This window comes from Topomyia yanbarensis, chromosome 1 (genome assembly GCF_030247195.1).
Source record: "Topomyia yanbarensis strain Yona2022 chromosome 1, ASM3024719v1, whole genome shotgun sequence".
NCBI classification, from domain to species: Eukaryota; Metazoa; Arthropoda; class Insecta; order Diptera; family Culicidae; genus Topomyia; species Topomyia yanbarensis.
Window position 1 is genome coordinate 85,516,524 of NC_080670.1, and position 20,704 is coordinate 85,537,227.

Genomic DNA, 20,704 nt, shown 5'->3' on the forward strand with positions numbered 1-20,704 from the left:
TTACCGTATAAAAGTGACCCTATATAGGAGATATAGAAAGTGCGGCATCTCACCCGACGCGGCATCTCTCCCGAAATTACCATTCTCAGAAAGTAAACAACATATCGAAAAACAAAAATAATAGTGTCAAATGGCAACGTTGGGCTTTTCATTTGAAACTAATTTTGTAAGATCGGTTCAGCGGTTGCTGAGATAATTACATGGTATTAGTGCACATACATACACACACAGAAGGTAACTACCACGTTACAGGAGGCGCACAATGTCCGGCCTTTAAACAGGCGACTGCAACAAAGTCACACTGGAGGCAACGCAAATCAACCTCAACCATTGCGACACAGCACAACACTTGCAGCGGAAATCTGTAACGGAGTCTAAATGCGATATAGCGATCATTTCGGAGCCTTACCGTATCCCGGCCAGCGATGGAAACTGGATAGCAGATAACTCAAAGTCAGCGGAGATTTGGACGACGGGGAGATATCCATTTCAGGAAGTGGTTTATCGTGCAGATGAAGGCTTTGTAATAGCCAAAATCAATGGAGTCTTTTTCTGCAGCTGCTATGCACTTCCGCGGTGGACGACCGATCGATTCACAGAAATGCTCGACAAGCTGACAGAAGAGCTCATCGATTGGAGACCTGTTGTTATAGCCGACGACTTCAATGCTTGGGCAGTAGAATGGGGCAGCCGATTCACTAAATCAAGGGGGAGTAGTCTACTCGAGGCCTTTGCAAAGCTGAACGTAGATGTTGCAAACGATGGTACAACCAGCACCTACCGCCGCGACGGTCGACATTCAGCTATTGACGTTACCTTCTGCAGCCCAGGGCTGGTAGGAAGTTTAAATTGGAGAGTGTGCGAGGGGTACACCCACAGTGACCACCAAGTGATCCGGTACACTATCGGAAGCAGTAGACAATTGGAAGCGCGTGTGATTCAATCAAACGAGCGGAGGTGGAGAACAACGAAGTTCGACAAGGGAGTCTTCGTCGAAGCGTTGTGGCGTGAGTGCAATCACGTTGACTTCAGTGCAGATGAAGTGACAACGGCATTAGCAAGAGCGTGCGATGCAACCATGTCAAGAGAAGGTAAACCAAGGTACAGTTGCCGCCCTGCCTTCTGGTGGAACTCGGCGATAGCCGACCTACGTGCATGCTGCCACCGAGCCCGGAGGAAGATGCAGAGAGCTCGAAACGTCGCGGAAAGAGATGCTCTAAGACCAGCGTATAAAGCGGCAAGAGCCGTACTTAACAAAGAAATCAAGCTCAGTAAGAAAGCCTGTCTAGAAGAGCTTTATCGCAACGCCAATTCAAACGTCCTGGCTGCCCACGCCATACGGGACGCAGTATGACTACGAAAAAGAAGCTCGGATAGCCAACGAGGGGCTGATGGTGGTGGCAAAAGCCTTGAGAACGAAGAAGGCCCCGGGATCAGACGATATCCCCAACGTGGCTGTGAAAACAGCAATCCTATCGAACCCGGATATGTTTAGAACCACGTTGCAAATGTGCATCAACGATGGTGACTTCCCCGACATCTGGAAGCGACAAAAGCTGGCGCTGTTGCCGAAGCCAGGCAAACTCTTTGGAGATCCTTCAGCATACAGGCCGATATGCCTGTTAGATACAGTCGGCAAGGTGCTGGAAAGAGTAATCCTTAACAGGCATACAACATACACAGAGGGAGAGAATGGACTATCAAATATGCAGTTCGGTTTCCGGAAAGGTAGATCCACTGTGGATACCATACGAACGGTCGTGAAAGCTATGGAGGCTGCACAGAAGCAAAAGAGAAGAGAAAACCGCTACTGCGAAGTGGTTACACTGGACGTAAAAATGCCTTCAACAGTGCTAGCTGGGCTGCAATCGCCGATTCGCTGCACAGACTGAAAGTTCCCGGCAACTGATTTTTCGAAACTGACGCCAAAAAAAGAAGTGTAACCATAACAGAGGGCGTTCCACAGGGTTTCATACTCGGCCCAACTCTTTGAAATGCTGTGTACGACGGAGTGCTGAAGTTGAGCCTCCCCAGGGGCGTGAAGATTGTTGGTTTTGCGGACGACATTGTGCTCCTAGTGACCGGCGAATCACTAGAGGAAGTGGAAGTACTCGCAACGGGGGCGATAGACCTTGTGGAAGACTGGATGCGCGAGAAGAAGCTGACGTCAGCTCACCACAAAACCGAAATGGTTTTGATAAGCAACCGAAAGGCAGTCCAGCAGGCAAGAATTTCGGCCGGAGATTGTATCATCGACTCCAAGCGGGAAATTAGATAACTGGGAGTGATGATAGACGCTAAGCTTTAATAGCCACAGCGACTGTTGATGCGTGAACTTTAATTAAAAAGAACTACCTAAAACTAAGTCTAAATTTAAATTAATCTAAACCTAAATGAATTAAATCTAAACTTTTAATTATAAACCATATTCAATCAAACCTAATTAAATGCAAAAAAAAAAACTACCACCAAAAACCCCAAACCAAATTGATGAACCACCCTACGAATCCACTATTTTTACCGATCAGCGTCATGAGCGATCGCAGAGCGAGAGTGCACCAAACAGTGATCGCACAATACAACCAAACGATCTTGATATACGGGTAGGTAGAACCGTCAGCTGTGGAAGACGGAATGTGTGAAGATCAGCTGACAAAGGCAGTTGACAATAATACGTCGGTCGATCAAGTCAGTGCATACCCCCGCTACAAGTTCCGTCGTCGTGAGTGATAATTTGGTCATCGTATTGGAGTTGTGAACTCTTCCCGCAAACAAACCCCGAGTGCAGTGAAATATAGCTAGTTTTCTAGCGAAGAAAGGACGATTTGACTTGCTAATTGTGGTGTAGTGTAAATCTAATATCCCTGTCCAAAAAGGGGGAAAAGTGCAGTGCCGGCAAAGAGGACGTTTAGTGCCAAGAAGAAATCGGTTGTACAGGATATTGGAAGCAGATTGAATTGCTCAGCGACGATCTTTCTGGGCCGCCTACCACAGGCGGAAGCAAAACCGTTGAACGGGAAATCATCAAGTAAGTCGCCCCATCATTGGTCCTTCGAGCCGGATACGGAGGAAACCCCAACCAGAAAGGATCGGTGCGGTGAGTACGCCATTACAAATTGCTGCTGACGCGACGCTACGGCAAAGATACTGCCCGTCCCAGCCCCCGAAGGTGCCTACCGTTAAGGCCATTTTGGACGCTATCGCTGCAGTTCATTGGGAACTTTTGTCATCGCAGCTGATTTGCGCCAACTCGGAACAGGATTGTTTGATAATTTTCTGTTTGCGAGAAAATTTGCATGTTTTTTGCTGAGGTGGTGGTGAGTGGCAAATTCGCGTAGATTGGTACGCTCGCGTCGGGAAGGATAATTTCGTTCGATTTGCGTACCATTCTCGGTCGTTCCGCGAAAAATTGGCATATCGCGACGGGAAGGATTTTTTCGTTCGAATTGTGCCATTTTCGATTCCGTGTCGTGTAGGAACGGTACCCGCGCCGGGAAGGAGTCCGATTTTTCGATTTGTACCGTTTTTTTTCGTTTCCGATATTTGAAGTGGTGGTAGTGAAGATCAGTGAGGTGGTACAATAATGGCAACCAAGACAGAAAAGAAGCTGTCAGAGTACGTGATCCAGCGGAAAGGGTTCCTTGTAGTGCAGAAGGCAGTGGAAAAGTTCGCGGAGAATTTCGATTGCGATCGGGATGCGTACCAAATTCCAATTCGCCTTGATTCACTGGACCGGATCTACAAAGAGTACCTGGAGGTGCAAGGATAGATCGAGTTGTACGATAAACCGGGGATGTTGGATACCCATCTGCAAGAGAGAATGGATTTCGAGACGCGTTATTGTACGGTCAAAGGATTTCTGCTGTCCAATCGTGCTGCGGACCTCAACCCTACCATGCTGAACAGCACTATGGCGGCACCTGCTCATGCGTCGTCCGTTCCATCTACGATTACCCAAGATCAATCTTCCCAAGTTTAGCGGTGAATTCTCGCGTTGGCTCGCTTTCCGTGACACATATACATCGATGATCCACAGCAATGCATATATTCCGACGGTTGCGAAGCTGCAGTACTTGCTGCAGTCGCTGAAGGGAGAAGCCCGGAAACCTTTCGAGTCCGTAGACATTGAAGCGGACAACTACGCATCGACTTGGTAAGCATTGCTAAAGCGGTATGACAGCAAGCGATTCCTGAAGCGTCAGCTCTTCCTAGCACTGTACGACCTCCCACCGGTCAAGCGAGAAAACCCTCCAGAAATCCAAGGATTGGCTGACGATTTCCATCGGCATGTGCGGGCTTTGGCAAAGTTAGGCGAGTCAGTCTATTATTGGGACACCCCGTTGGTCAACCTCCTTTCCTACAAGTTGGATCCAACTACGCTACGTGCTTGGGAGGAGAAAACTAGCAATAACGACGATGTTACCTATGATATGCTGATCGAGTTCCTCTACCAACGTGCCCGAATGCTGACATCTGTCGTAACTGACCTGCAATATCGGTCCCAACAACCGGTTACAGCCAAGGTGGCCGGTCCGATTCCAACCCCAAAGCCGTTCAAGGTGACGTACAAGGCAGCTACCGTTGAACCGAACTACATTGCTCCCTCGTGCCTCGCTTGTCCAGACAAGCATTTCCTCTTCCAATGCCCTGCATTTTCCGAAGTGTCCGTCCGTCAGCGCCGTGAGCTGGTTTCCCAAAAGCGCTTATGCTGGAATTGTTTCCGTACTGGACACCAAGCCGAGAATTGTACCTCCAAGTTCCCTTGCCGTTACTGTCACGAAAAACACCACTCCCTGCTGCACGAGTCAGAACCGCCGAAGATGCTATCGTCTCGTATTATCGAGGAAAGTCAGCCGATTCCCTCGACGTCCACCATCGCTGACCCTTCCACTTCGGTGAAGCCAAACAGCCAAGTAAGCCTATCGGTTCAGGCTGAGCACAGTACAGTTTTACTGGAAACTGTTTCCCTCTTCGTCGTAGATCAGAATGGCAAGAAGATTCCCGCACGCGCACTTCTAGATTCCGGATCCATGTGCAACTTCATCACCAAGAAGCTTGCAAATTCCCTGAACCTTCATCGCACCAAGGTGGATATCGCAGTAGCTGGTATAGGTGAAGCCACCAAGCAGATTAAGTGCCAATTGACTGCTATGATCCAGTCGAAGTCGACACCGTACTCTACCAAACTTGAGTTCCTGATCCTCAAGAGACCGACGGTCAACCTTCCGACCGTTCCAGTCGACATTTCCGCATGGAATCTTCCCAAGTTGTCGTTGGCAGACCCCAGATTCCATATCCCATCCGACATTGACATAGTTGTCGGTGGCGTACCACGAGCTGCATCCTGGCAGCAAGCGTTCCCTGGGAGAGGGATTACCACTGCTAATAGAGACGGTGTTCGGATGGACTGTTTCCGGGAAGATATCCATCAATCATCCCACCATTCCCCGCGTCTGCCATCTAACCACTGTCGATCGCAGCTTAGAACAAGCGTTGCAGAAGTTCTGGGAACTAGAAGCTGTTGAGCCGTGTTCTGTGTATTCCGTAGAAGAAAAACAGTGTGAAGAACTTTACGCTACTATCACCACTCGCGATTCGTCCGGTCGTTATCTCGTTCGTTTGCCACTCACCCGTGATCCGCTAGTCAACCTCGGCGAATCCAGAGCCATCGCCGAACGTCGTTTTCTGAGTCTTGAGAAGCGACTAGAGCGTGATCCACCCACCAAGGATGCATACTGCAAGTTCATGGACGAATACGCACGAATGGCGCACATGAAGAAGCTCGTCGATCCAGTAGACGATGCGAACTCGCACTGCTACCTCCCGCACCATCCTGTGTTCAAGGAATTCAGCACAACCACGAAGGTCCGAGTTGTTTTCGACGCATCGTACAAAACATCGTCAGGATTTTCCGTCAACAATAAGCAGCTCATTGGACCTGTCGTCCAGGAAGACCTATTGTCTATCGTCATGAGGTTCCGCACACACCCGATTGCCATTGTAGCCGACATCGAGAAGATGTACCGACAGATTCAGCTGCATCCCGAAGACCGACCGCTTCAACGCATTCTCTGGCATTCCAACCGCGACGATCCGCTCATAGCGTACGAGCTCCAAACCGTTACGTACGGTTTTGCATCCGCACCATTCCTAGCAACTCGCACCCTCCTACAAGTTGCACAGGACGAAGGCGACAAGTACCCCGCTTCCGCAGATGCTGTGAAACAGGATTTTTACGTCGATGACTTTTTATCGGGAGCTGACGATGTCCAATCCGCAATCCGCCTTCGCCAAGAAGTTTCCGCCATGCTTACGTCAGCTGGCCTTCCATTAAAGAAGTGGGCATCCAATTCCTCCGAAGTCCTTGCGCAAGTCCCGCAAGAAGATCTCGCTCTACCGCCACTGCATGATCTTCAGGACGAACAATCCGTATCCACCCTAGGACTCGTGTGGGAGCCTAAGTCTGACACGATGCGCTTCAAGGTCCAGTTGCCTCTACCAGCACCCGTTCTGACCAAAAGGAAGGTCATATCCTACATTGCGCAGATCTTCGACCCACTAGGACTAGTTGGCCCGACAATCACCGTAGCGAAACTGTTCATGCAGCGTCTGTGGGCATTGAAGACCGACGCAGGAGATTCCTACGAGTGGGATCGTCCGCTACCTCCGCATCTCCAAGGCGAATGGAAGGAGTTCCATGGTACGCTAGACGCAATCTCCACAATCCGCATTCCCAGATTCGTGTCGCAGGTCAAGACCGAAACCATCCAGCTCCACTTTTTCTCCGATGCTTCAGAGAAGGCATATGGCCCATGCTGCTACGTCCGGTCTGAATCCGCTGCAGGAATTCGTGTTCAGCTGCTAACGTCAAAATCCAAGGTCGCACCGTTAGCCACCTACCAATCGATTGCGCGCCTAGAGTTATGTGCCGCCGTGTTGTCGGCTAGTCTATATGAGAAGGTGATGAAGTCCCTTGAGACAGCGTGCGAAGTGTTCTTCTGGGTTGATTCGACGATAGTCCTCTACTGGCTCAAATCGTGCCCATCGCGCTGGAAAACGTTCGTGGCAAACCGTGTGTCCACAATTCAATCCACTACCGGATCTTGCTCCTGGCAGCACGTCCCCGGAGAATCCAACCCTGCAGACCTTATATCCCGAGGTGTCAATCCGGCCGATATCGTGAACCTCGAGTTTTGGTGGATAGAACCGCAATGGCTATCGGTTTCATCACACCACTGGCCACGCACTGTGCTACCAGCGTGCGATTTGTCCACAATGCCAGAGAGCAAAGGCAACGTCGCCATGATGTCGGTAGCGGTTGCCGAACCATCTTTCTCGGCTCGACTTTTCAGTCGCTACTCCAGCTTTACGAAGCTACGACGTTGCATCGCGTATTGGATGCGATATTTCCGCACTCTACGAGCTGCCGCCCAGAAGACCAAACCAGAGCCGTTTGAGTCTCTTTCCACACCTGATCTACGCGATGCTGATCTAGCATTGTGTCGAATTGCCCAACGTGAGATGTTCTCCAAGGAGCTGTCCAAGATATCCCAACGTAATCTCCTTCCAGCATCGTTGAAGTGGCTGAAACCGGTGATGTATAAAGACGGCGTTATTCGAGTCGGTGGGAGACTCAAGCACGCCGCAGTTTCGGAAGAAGTGAAGCACCCGATAATGATGCTTGCGAAGCACCCGCTATCCGTGTTGTTATCAGAGCACTACCACTACAATCTGCTGCACGCAGGACCACAGCTGACGTTAACCACGATGCGCCAGAAATTCTGGGTGATTGGAGGGCGCGACCTCGTTCGCCGCACGTACCATCAGTGCCACACATGTTTTCGTAGCAAGCCCCGTTTGATCCAGCAAACCGTAGCAGACTTGCCGTCCTCGCGAGTTTCGCCAACCAGACCGCTTTCCGTATGCGGTGTAGATTATTGTGGGCCTGTCTACATTAAATCACCGATACGAAACCGTGCACCGACGAAGGCATACATCGCGATCTTCGTGTGTTTCTCCACCCGCGCTGTCCACATCGAACTAGTCTCGGATCTATCTACGCCAGCCTTTTTGGCTGCCCTTCGCCCAGCGATGCCAACCTTCCAGTTTAAACTGGATTCTTCCAGTTTTTTTACAACATCCAGTCAAACAGACAATCGGAAAAATCTTCCAGTTTTATGAATTTTGAGCCAGTTTTATCCAGATTTTTTAAATATACATTTATTTATTTTTTTTCTCAAAAATTGTAACTTGATTCATCGAATTTTCAAGCAAGCGATGGGATGATATCGAGTGCCCCCAATAAGATTTTAATCCACCGTAATCACTTGTGAGTAAAACAGTTCGGGAATATACATTTCGATTCGATTTTAGATGAATTTAACTCAAACAAAGGTGGAAGTACATTGTGTCAAATATTTTGATGAAAATTTGATGAATTCTCAGCTAGTTGCTGTAGTGGTATCGTAAGAAAGGTTTAGGCGCATCCTCAAGTTTAGTAAATGGTCTTAAATTTAGGATTTTGTGGATGTGTAGATTGAAACCTTCAAATCAGTAAAATTCGACTGTAACTATTACAATTACAATCAAATTCAAATGTTTTAATGTTTTTGCCTTTCTCAATAGAAAGGTATTGCAATTGCTCTGAAAACCGACTTTTTAACGGAAGCCCGAAGGGCCGAGTGACATATACCATCCGATTCAGTTTGTCGAGTTCGGCAAATGTCTCTGCGTGTGTATGTATGTGCGTCAGTGTGTATGCGAACACAATCTCACTCACTTTTCTCAGAGTTGGCTAAACCAATTTTCACAAACTTAGTCCCAAATGAAAGGTGCAATGTTCCCATAAGCTGCTATTGAATTTCTAATGGATCCAACTTCTGGTTACGGAATTACGGGATGATGAGTACGATCACGCAGAAAATGTCGATTTTAATAAATTCTGCAATGAATGTATAAAGGTGAAAATTTTTCCAAAATGTCACCACAACTACTTTGATTTGTAGTAATAGGTCACTAACAGCCATTCAAAGTCGCTTTGGCCACATTAGTTACCATCATCGGTTCCAGAAGCCCCGGCGGAAGTTTCCAAATTCAAAATAACATTCACATCGGTTTCTCGGAGATGGCTAGACCGATTCAACCAAACTTAGTCTCAAATGTTGCGCCTCCATAAATGGCTCTCAAATTTCATCCTGATCCGACTTCTGGCTCCGGAGTTACGCGTTGTGGCGTACGATCACATAGCAAATAGCGATTCAAATCGATCCTCCGATGAAAGCAGAAAAGGTACAAATTTCGCTAAAATGTCTTTCAAACAACTGAAATTTGCAGTTCTAAGTCACCGACAGCCAACCAAGCTTTCGTTGGCTACATTGACCACTATAGAAGGTTCCAGAAGTGCTCGGGAAAAGCGTCCATCTTTCAAAATTAACGAACTCACATCAGTTTCCCAGAAATGGTTGGGCCGATTTCACAAACTTAGTCCCAAATGATAGCTATAATATCCCCACAGATTTGTAAGGATCGCTTTTATGGTTCCGGAAATATAGACTAAACCGTCCGGTCACATATGAAATATCCATATAAGCCGGAACTCAAAAAAACCACATGAAATTTCAGAAGTCGAATTCGTATTTTTGATGCCAAACATCTTTAAAATGCATGAATTGTCGAGATTTTATGTTATCTCGAAAAAAAATTTTGTTTATAAAAATTGACTTTTTGGAACTTTGCCGATTTTGCACCTTTTTTCAATGCAATATTACCGTGGCTGTTTTTTTCTTTTTCAAAATTTTAGAACTCGAATAATGGTTTCTTTTCTTGTATATAGTTGTCATGTCGTGTATAATAAAAATGTAATATATGCATTTGAAAGATTTTAATGAGTATGAACAACTCAATAATTCTCCTGTTCATAATTGAGAAAGGTGGATTAAAACAGGTTTTTTTTTTAATTTGGACCACAATATCAAAAAACCGACTCAAAATTTCAGTAAAAGGTATGGAACATACTAGTTTACTTCAAGTTACGTTCATTAAATCGTTGACATAAACATTACAAGGGTAAAGTAGGTTTTTGAGCAACCAGTTTTTTTCCAGTTTTTTTGAAAAAAATGTTGGCAACGCTGCCTTCGCCGTTTCGTCGCCCGCAGAGGAATAATGAGGGAGATCCATAGCGACAATGGGACCGCATTCAAGGGAGCGTCCAACGAGCTCAACCGAATCCACCAGATGCTAAAGTCCGATCAAGGTGGACGAAAACAGATCCTCGATTGGTGTTCCGAGAATGAGATCACGTGGCGATTCATTCCACCTCGCGCTCCGCTCTTCGGCGGTCTGTGGGAGGCAGCCGTCCAGTCAGCTAAGCACCATCTGCTGCGTGAGATCGGCTGTGTGAACGTCGGTTACGAGGACATGATAACCATACTCACCCAGATCGAGATGTGTCTAAACTCCAGACCTTTCACCGCGATACCGTCCGATCCGTCAGACCTGGAAGCTCTGACCCCAGGCAATTTCCTGGTGGGAACCAGCCTACAAGCCGTTCCAGAACCGTCACTTTGCGATGTACCCGACAATCGACTTTCACATTGGCAGCTCACCCAGAAGCGTGTCCAAAGGATTTGGGCAAGGTGGTATCCCGAGTACCTTCAGCAGTTGCAGTCACGAGCCACGAAGCAGTACCCCAAGGTCACCATTGAACCCGGACGAGTTGTGGTGATCAAGGACGAATGTCTGCCGCCAACTCAATGGCCACTCGGAAAAATCATCCAGGTACACCCGAACAAGGATGGAATCGTTCGCGTTGTCACCCTGAAAACCGCCACATCCGATTCAGTTGTCCGTCCAGTCGTGAAACTGGCCTTACTTCCGACACCGGAAACGCAGTCCACACTGTCTGATCCCAGTTCGGACGAAGAATAGAAGAAGTACAAGCAAGAAATGAATTTGAAGTATCCGTGCTACTTCAAGGTGGCCGGAATGTTGATGCGTGAACTTAAATTAAAAAGAACTACCTAAAACTAAGTCTAAATTTAAATTAATCTAAACCTAAATGAATTAAATCTAAACTTTTAATTATAAACCATATTCAATCAAACCTAATTAAATGCAAAAAAACTACCACCAAAAACCCCAAACCAAATTGATGAACCACCCTACGAATCCACTATTTTTACCGATCAGCATCATGAGCGATCGCAGAGCGAGAGTGCACCAAACAGTGATCGCACAATACAACCAAACGATCATGATATACGGGTAGGTAGAACCGTCAGCTGTGGAAGACGGAATGTGTGAAGATCAGCTGACAAAGGCAGTTGACAATAATACGTCGGTCGATCAAGTCAGTGCATACCCCCGCTACAAGTTCCGTCGTCGTAAGTGATAATTTGGTCATCGTATTGGAGTTGTGAACTCTTCCCGCAAACAAACCCCGAGTGCAGTGAAATATAGCTAGTTTTCTAGCGAAGAAAGGACGATTTGACTTGCTAATTGTGGTGTAGTGTAAATCTAATATCCCTGTCCAAAAAGGGGGAAAAGTGCAGTGCCGGCAAAGAGGACGTTTAGTGCCAAGAAGAAATCGGTTGTACAGGATATTGGAAGCAGATTGAATTGCTCAGCGACGATCTTTCTGGGCCGCCTACAACAGGCGGAAGCAAAACCTTCGAACGGGAAATTATCAAGTAAGTCGCCCCATCAGCGACCATGCATGCGGGAGAACCCTAAAAGTGATTTTGGCACTATCTCGGATCATGCCCAACAATTCGGCGATCAGCAGTAGTAAAAAGCGACTACTGGCGAGTGTCTCCACATCGGTGCTCAGATAGGCAGGACCTGCTTGGGTGACGGCACTGCAGACGAAGAGCAACACAACTCGACTGAACAGCACGTTCAGGCTTATGGCCGTGAAGGTGTCTAGCGCGTATCGAACAATCTCGTCAGAGGCAGCCTACGTGATAGCTGGAACGATTCCCATAAACCTTCTACTCGAAGAAGATAGCGAGTGTTATAGGGATGGAGGCACGAGCAGCGTTACCATTTTTTCAAAAAAACTGGAACTTTCATTAATAAAACTGGAAAAAAAACTGGATGCTCAAAAACCTACTTTACCCTTGTAATGTTTATGTCAACGATTCAATGAACGTAACTTGAAGTAAACTAGTATGATCCATACCTTTTACTGAAATTTTGAGTCGGTTTATTTTGATATTGTGGTCCAAATTAAAAAAAACCGATTTAATCCACCTTGCAGTGAGATGAGACATTTCTTACACATTTCACTATTGGATTAGTTTGCAGAACTCACGAGAAGTAGGCACTTAACTAGAGGTGGGATGAAAACAGTTTCTAGTCTTGCATGAATAAAATCTCGTATAAACTGAATAAATTATAGAAATCAACAAACAAACGAAATAAAAAAGTAAAGCAAAAAATGAAATAATATTTTTTTAAATTCATGAAATCAGTGAAAAAATTAATATAAACCAAAATTATAATATACACGAATCAAATTAGATTAGGTTTTTAAATAAAAATTAAGATTATATTTAGAAATAGTTATAAGATTAATAGAATAAATTGACTCATACTAACAAATTGAATGAAATAAAACGAATAACTGAACATGAAATGCATAAAATTAAAGATATGAATAAAATGAATCAAATGAATCAAACTATTCAAATGATTCAAATGAATCAAATGAATCAAATGAATCAAACGAATCAAATGAATCAAATGAATCAAATGAATCAAATGAATTAAATGAATCAAATGAATCAAATGAATCAAATGAATCAAATGAATCAAATGAATCAAAGGAATCAAATGAATCAAATGAATAAAATGAATAAAATGAATCAAATGAATCAAATGAATCAAATGAATCAAATGAATCGAATGAATCGAATGAATCAAATGAATCAAATGAATCAAATGAATCAAATGAATCAAATGAATTAAATGAATCATATGAATCAAATGAATCACATGAATCACATGAATCGAATTAATCAAATTAATCAAATGATTCAAATGAATCAAATTGATTTAATTCATACAGTGAATACAATGAATCAAATTAATGAAATGGATCAAATGAATAAAATGAATGGATGAACAAATGAATAAAGTAAAAAATAAATGAAATGCATAAATAAAACAAACGAACCAAATAAACAAAATGAGCTGAAGTGATAAAATGAATAAAAAGAAGAAAATGAGCAGAATGAAATGCATTGATTAAAATGAAAAATTGAACAATGGTAAAACGTTATAAATTAATATAAAGAAATAAATTGAATCAAATAAATTATTTGGATGAAATGATTAAAACTGAAAAAGTAGTCATATTATTAAAATGAAGAAACTGAACAAAATGAATAAACTGGAAAAAAATGAATAAAATGCATACAATGAAAACAATGAATGATATGAGTAAAATGCACAAAACTGATCAGAGTGAATCCAAAGAATGAAACGAATAAAATAAGTAAAATGAACGCAGATGAACAAAACGAATAAAAAGATGCGGAATGAAATAATTAATTAAAATGAAATGGTCTTATATTTGAAGCCAAAAACATTTTTGAATAAAGAAAATGAATAAACCGGATTGTACGAATTTGAGAACCATTGCATCAGAAAGTTTTGAAATGTTTTTGAAAATCCCATCTTCTGAGAAAATGCTAATAAATATGCAATGGACATTCTAGGGCTTCCATCTTTTTTTGGTTTTCATGCTTCTTTACTTGACGAATTCGAAGTTTACTTTTTGGTCACATATTCCCGAAAAAAATATTTATGTACAGAATAGAATTTACTGGTCCAGTATTTTAACGCGCAATTGAATATAGTAAAATGAGACAAGGTCACATGTGCTTTCAAGCCCCTTGAACAGGGAACGATAGGGAGAATGCGATTCGTGAATGAGACAGGTAGATATTTCAAAATTTTTATTTGCATTGAAGTAAATAGTGTGAAATGTCTAGGCTATGTCGATAGCATAAAAGCCGTGCATTCAGTTGATTGCAATGCAGTCTCTTTCCATTCATCCTTTTAGCTTTCATATTGTTTCGTTCGGAATTCTCATGCAGGAAATATGGATAAATAAGTCCTATACAGACCAATACTGTGAAAAAGAAATGGTTCAAAGTTAGAAAACACATTGTAGTTGCATCCCCCATCGAAAGTGGGTACTTTGGGAAACTTCTTTTCCTGGATCTAATTTGTGGATATTTTTGGTCTTTGATCCGTTATTTTTCATGAATGTTCGTACCAATATAACGAATGTGCAGCTTATACAACTCATGGTTCATTCGTATGCACAACGTTCCGTCTTCCATCTGCACGCCACCATAGATGGTACGCAACACCTTTCGTTCGAAAACTCCAACGGCGCGTTGGTCCTCCACGAGCATAGTCCAGGTCTCGTGGCCGTAGATACATGAATTCGTCGACCATCTCGATTTCGTCACCGTCAATCCGAACTCGGGTGGGAGGTTCACATTGTCGTCTCTAGAACCTCTTCCTCTCATGTATTTTGTCTTCGAGACGTTGATGGCAATTCCAATCCTGCTGGCTTCAGCTTTCAGTCTTTGAGCATATATTTCATTCAAAATTCAATAGAGATACGAATAGTTTAAATATCGTACGTGGAATGTCTCTTTTGAAAATTCCATCGTCAAACTTGCATATTACCCAGTTAAGCCAAATATTTTTCTGATATAGCCATGAATTTCCTTAATTATAGTGTAGATACAGGCTTTGAATACAATTGAATGAAAGTTGAGTTGATGTAGCAGCAGACAAAAAATAGTTTTGTTTTCTCAAACCTTCGCATATACAATTAATAAATATTTCAGATTGGCAAATCTTATCACACAACTTAGAAATGGATACAGAAATAGCTAGATAGATGCGACAGAAGAGAGACAGAGAGAGAAAGAGAGAGAGAGAGAGAGAGAGAGAGAGAGAGAGAGAGAGAGAGAGAGAGAGAGAGAGAGAGAGAGATGGGGGGGCGTGTGAGGAATGGCAAATGATGGTTAATGCAGTGACCCTATTTTTATAGGTATATTATTATGATATATTGATTCTTTCATTCTTATCATAAATAATGTAAGTAGTAATTTTTGCGCCATAACCCGTATAACCTAAATCTTGCAAAAGAGCTAAATATTCGCTAGATTTTTGGGCTTCAAACATACAGTTGCTTTCGGTGACGCCACAAGTATAATTATATTAGAAATATTTTATCTCACTACTAGGTGAATTACTTGTTGATCTGTGTATTGATATACCATCCAACATTTACCTCATGATTGAACGCAATACCTAATCCAAGGAATAAATACTAGAACTCACTGTTTCTTTATCAACACATTATTTTGTCTTTGAAGTGAACTTATATATTGATTTTGAGAAATAGTTCATTTATTATAAAGGTAATTCACAAAATGTTCTCAACATCGAATTCCTTGAATTACGTAGATGTGTTTTCATACCCCGATATTCAAAATCGGTTTAGTTTTGCCCCTAAAACACCAGTCAAGCAATACTCTGTTTGAAACAATCTCATTTTTCATTAATGGAAATTGGTAAGCGAGGACTAAAAATACAAAATGTTTAATATCTCCGCCGCTCGTACACGGATTTAGACAGTCTATAGCTTGTTAGAAAGGTATTTTTACAAGCTTTCTAGTTATGTGCTGTTTGTATTGTATCGTTCGAAAGTTATTTGCAAAAAACCTGCTGTGTTTTGACAAAATCGCCCATATCTCAGAAAGTAAACAACATATCGAAAATGAAAAATAATAGTGTCAAATGGTAACGTTAGGCCTTTCATTTGAAACTAATTTCATTAAGATCGGTTCAGCCATTGCTGAGATAATTACATGACATTTTGTACATACATACATACACACACACATACAGACATTGTCTCAATTTGTCGAACTGAGTCGATTGGTATATGAGACTCGGCCCTCCGGGTTTCGGAAAAAGTTTTCAAAGTTTGAGCGAATCCTATACATTTCTTTTGTAAGAAATGTAAAAAACCTGTTTTAATCCACCTTTCTCAATTATGAACAGGAGAATTATTGAGTTGTTCATATTCATTAAAAACTTTCAAATGCATATATTACATTTTTATTATACACGACATGACAACTTTATACAAGAAAAGAAACCATTATTCGAGTTCTAAAATTCTGAAAAAGAAAAAACAGCCACGGTTATATTGCATTGAAAAATGGTGCAAAATCGGCAAAGTCCCAAAAAGTCAATTTTTATAAACAAAATTTTTTTTCGAGATAACATAAAATCTCGACAATTCATGCATTTTAAAGATGTTTGGCATCAAAAATACGAATTCGATTTCTGAAATTTCATGTGGTTTTTTGAGTTCCGGCTTATATGGGAATTTCATATGTGACCGGACGGTTTAGTCTATATTTCCGGAACCATATAAGCGATCCTTACAAATCTGTGAGGATATTATAGCTATCATTTGGGACTAAGTTTGTGAAAATCGGCCCAACCATTTCCGGGAAACTGATGTGAGTTCGTTAATTTTGAAAGTCCATCTGTGTCCGCTTTTCCCGGGCACTTCTGGAACCTTCTATAGTGGTCAATGTAGTCAACGAAAGCTTGGTTGGCTGTCGGTGACCTAGAACTACAAATTTGAAAGACATTTTAGCGAAATTTGTACCTTTTCTGCTTTCATCGGAAGATCGATTTGAATCGCTATTTGCTATGTGATCGTACGCCACAACGCGTAACTCCGGAGCCAGAAGTCGGATCGGGATGAAATTTGAGAGCCATTTATTTTTTTTTTTCATAAAACGTTTATTTGACACGGCATTTGCAAAAGCTTTTTTACGCCGGGGTTTTTTTTACATAACATGTTACAAAGGTTCTTAAGACTATCACGTTATAAAAAAAATCACTTTCTAATGCTAACACTGAGGATAATCATCATTTTGAATGTTTTTAATTATAATCTATTTTCTTGAATTTCATTGTAAACCTATTGATAGTATTTCTGTAATCTTTGTTTTTTTTTCTTTATTTATATCGTTTTATCTAACTTAACTAACTGCGAAGAAATCTAAATTGTTTGTGGGTAGCTAGGGAAAAAACTAGAAACATTGTGGGGATAATTATATTTGAATATTTATTGATTTCAGGAAATGATAAATATGGCTCATGTATGTAAGATCTCGTAAAGCGAGGATATCACGAACAGGTACATAGGGTGGTTTTCTTCTGGCTCGTAAGGAGTCTATTAATTGGGATCTGGCTTCACGATATTCAATGCAAGACCAAACAACATGTTCAATGTCTTCGTAACCCTCTCCGCAAGCACATTGATTATCTTCTGCGATCCCAATACGGCGGAGATGCGCATTCAACGTATAATGGTTGGACATGAGTCTAGACATCACACGAATGAAGTTTCGACTTACATCCAACCCTTTGAACCATGCCTTCGTTGATACTTTAGGGATAATTGAGTGCAACCACCGTCCCAGATCTCCATTGTCCCATGATGTTTGCCAACTAGTAAGCGTCCTCTGACGAGAAGCGCTATAAAATTCATTGAAGGCAATAGGTCTTTCATAGATGTCACCGTCCAGCGCCCCTATTTTGGCTAAATTATCCGCTCTCTCATTACCCGGTATGGAGCAATGAGCGGGAATCCACACTAAGGTAATTTGATAAGATTTATTTGTTAATTTGGTTAAGTATTCTCGTATCTTCTTCAAAAAGAACGGAGCGTGATTATCAAGCTTTAATGAGTGTAGTGCCTTAATTGTGCTGAGGCTATCTGTGAGGATGAAATAATGGCTCGGAAGTAAAGTATCAATGATTTCCAGACTATGGTGAACTGCTGCTAGTTCGGCTGTGTAAACAGAGGCAGGTTCTGCAAGCTAGAAAGAGATCGCGGTGTTATGGTTGAAAATACCGAAGCCAGTGCCCTCATTGATTCGTGACCCATCAGTGTAGAACATTTTATGGCAGTCAATGTGTTGGTATTTACTTATGAATATTTTAGGGATCTCCAGAGAGCGCTGGTGATCCGGGATTCCACGAATTTCCTCTTGCATGGACGTGTCGAAAAATAAAGTGGAATCGGGAGTATCTAATATATTAACACATGTCAGAACATAACTAGAAGGCGTTATTTCTTGTGACATGTGATTGAAGTACACTGTCATGAATCTGGTTTGGGATTGAAGCTCGACAAGTCTTTCGAAATTTTCAATTACAAGTGGATTCATAACCTCACATCGTATAAGTAAACGAGAGGAGAGATCCCAGAATCGATCTTTTAAGGGAAGAACTCCCGCTAGAACTTCAAGACTCATCGTATGTGTCGATTGCATGGAACCTAAGGCGATTCGTAAACAACGATACTGTATTCGTTCCAATTTAATAATGTGAGTGTTTGCAGCTGAACGGAAACAGAAGCACCCATATTCCATTACTGAAAGTATCGTTGTTTGATACAATCTTATCACGTCACTTGGATGAGCACCCCACCAAGATCCGGTTATTGTTCGGAGAAAATTTATCCTTTGTTGGCACTTCTTTATCAGATACCTAATGTGGCCTCCCCATGTACCTTTAGAATCGAACCAAATTCCGAGATATTTAAAGGTCATGACTTGGGCTATCATTCTACCAACCAACTGAAGCTGAAGCTGAGCTGGATCACGCTTCCTTGAAAAAACAACCAACTCTGTTTTCTCCGTAGAGAAATCGATGCCTAACTTCAAAGCCCAACTTGATAAATTATCCAAACTATCTTGCAGTGGTTGTTGTAAATTTATGGCTTTTGGTCCTGTGACAGAAACCACGCCATCATCTGCAAGTTGCCTTAGAGTGCATGGGCTGACAATACAATTATCAATGTCATTCACGTAAAAATTGTAGAGAAGGGGGCTTAAACAAGAACCTTGTGGGAGACTCATGTAACTTATTCTGAATGTTGCCAAATCGCCATATGCAAAATGCATGTGCTTTTCTGACCATAAGTTGTATAAATAATTATTTAATATTGGTGAAAGACCACATTGATGTAGTTTCTCTGAGAGAACATCAATGGAAACAGAGTCGAATGCTCCTTTTATGTCTAAGAACACAGACGCCATTTGTTCTTTCTTTGCGTAAGCTAGTTGGATTTCTGACGAAAGTAGCGCCAGACAATCATTCGTTCCCTTTCCCCTCCGAAAACCAAACTGGGTATCTGATAGCAAGCCGTTCGCCTCAACCCAATTGTCGAGACGTCGTAGGATAATTTTTTCCAACAATTTCCTGATGCAGGATAGCATTGCAATCGGTCGATACGAGTTATGGTCGGAGGCTGGTTTTCCCGGTTTTGGAATGGCGATAACTCTCACTTGTCTCCAGTCGTGCAGCACTATGTTCTGCTCAAGAAGCTTATTGAATAAATTCAACAAGCGTCTTTTTGCTAGGTCAGGCAGATTTTTCACCAAGTTGAATTTAATTCTGTCTGGACCCGGAGCATTATTGTTGCATGAGAGGAGTGCAATTGAAAATTCCATCATTGTCAAAGGCGAATCTATGGAATCGTTACTTGTGGGAGCATCGCGAATGATTTTCTGCGCAGGAGCAGAATCTGGACAAACTTTCTTGGCAAAATTAAATATCCAGCGATTCGAAAAATCTTCGCTTTCATTAGTTACGTTTCGATTCCTCATTCTTCTGGCTGTGTTCCAAAGAGTACTCATTGATGTTTCTCTTGACAAGCCATCAACGAAACGTCTCCAATAACTAGACTTTTTGGCACGACGGAGACTGTCAAATTTGTTTTGTAAAATCGAAAATTTTCAAAGTTTGCACGTGTACACCCTTTCCGTTTCATAATTTCTTTGTAAGCAACTTGTTTAGCTTCATATGCATCCGAGCACTCTTTGTCCCACCAGGGATTAGGAGGCCGGCTGTTCATTATCATGCCAGGATTGCATTTCGTTTGGGTTTGTTCTGCTGCTTCAATAATCAAACCCGCTAGAAATTCATATTCTTCGGTAGGTGGTAGCTCTTCCGTCGAAACAAGAGAAGTGGAAATTAAAGATTGGTATTTTTTCCAATCAATATTTCGTGTCAAGTCATAAGGTACATTGATTGAATTCGTGAGGCCTAATTCACTGCTAATTGAAATAACGACTGGCAAATGATCGCTACCGTGAGGATCAGGTACAACCTTCCACGTGCAATCTAACCGAAGTGATGTCGAGCATAGAGATAGATCTAATGCACTTGGTCGTGCGGGTGGTCTGGGAATGCGTGTTGCTTCGCCTGTATTTAAAACTGTCATATTGAGCTCGTCACAAACATTGTATATCAAAGAGGATCGATTATCATTGAAGAGGGAACCCCACAATACTCCGTGCGAGTTGAAGTCTCCCAGTATCAGCCGCGGAGCAGCCATGGATTCCACTACCTCAAAAATCTGACGTTGTCCAATTTGAGCTTTGGGAGGTATATATATAAGCGATAGACATGTCTTTGCCTTTAATATTCGTTTGGACAGCTACAGCCTCAATGCCCGCAAACAAGGGGATGTTAGTTCTATAGAAAGGATAGCACTTTTTAATTCCTAGAAGCACTCCTCCATATGGGGTGTCTCGGTCTAGGCGAATAATGTTGAAATCATTCAAGTTGAAATTAATGTTTG

At 42.4% G+C, this 20,704-nt stretch overlaps 2 protein-coding genes across 2 annotated transcripts in view; both read left to right on the plus strand.

The window, feature by feature from the left end:
• The window catches only part of LOC131693959 (uncharacterized), a 426,221-nt gene that overhangs the window by 99,110 nt on the left and 306,407 nt on the right, over positions 1–20,704 (plus strand). The window lies entirely within an intron of this gene.
• LOC131696319 (uncharacterized) lies at positions 3,821–8,469 on the plus strand. The gene is made up of 4 exons (XM_058984866.1): positions 3,821–3,973; positions 4,170–5,216; positions 5,317–7,785; positions 8,374–8,469. The coding sequence occupies exons 1-4, from the start codon at positions 3,821–3,823 to the stop codon at positions 8,467–8,469; spliced, it is 3,765 nt and encodes a 1,254-aa protein (XP_058840849.1).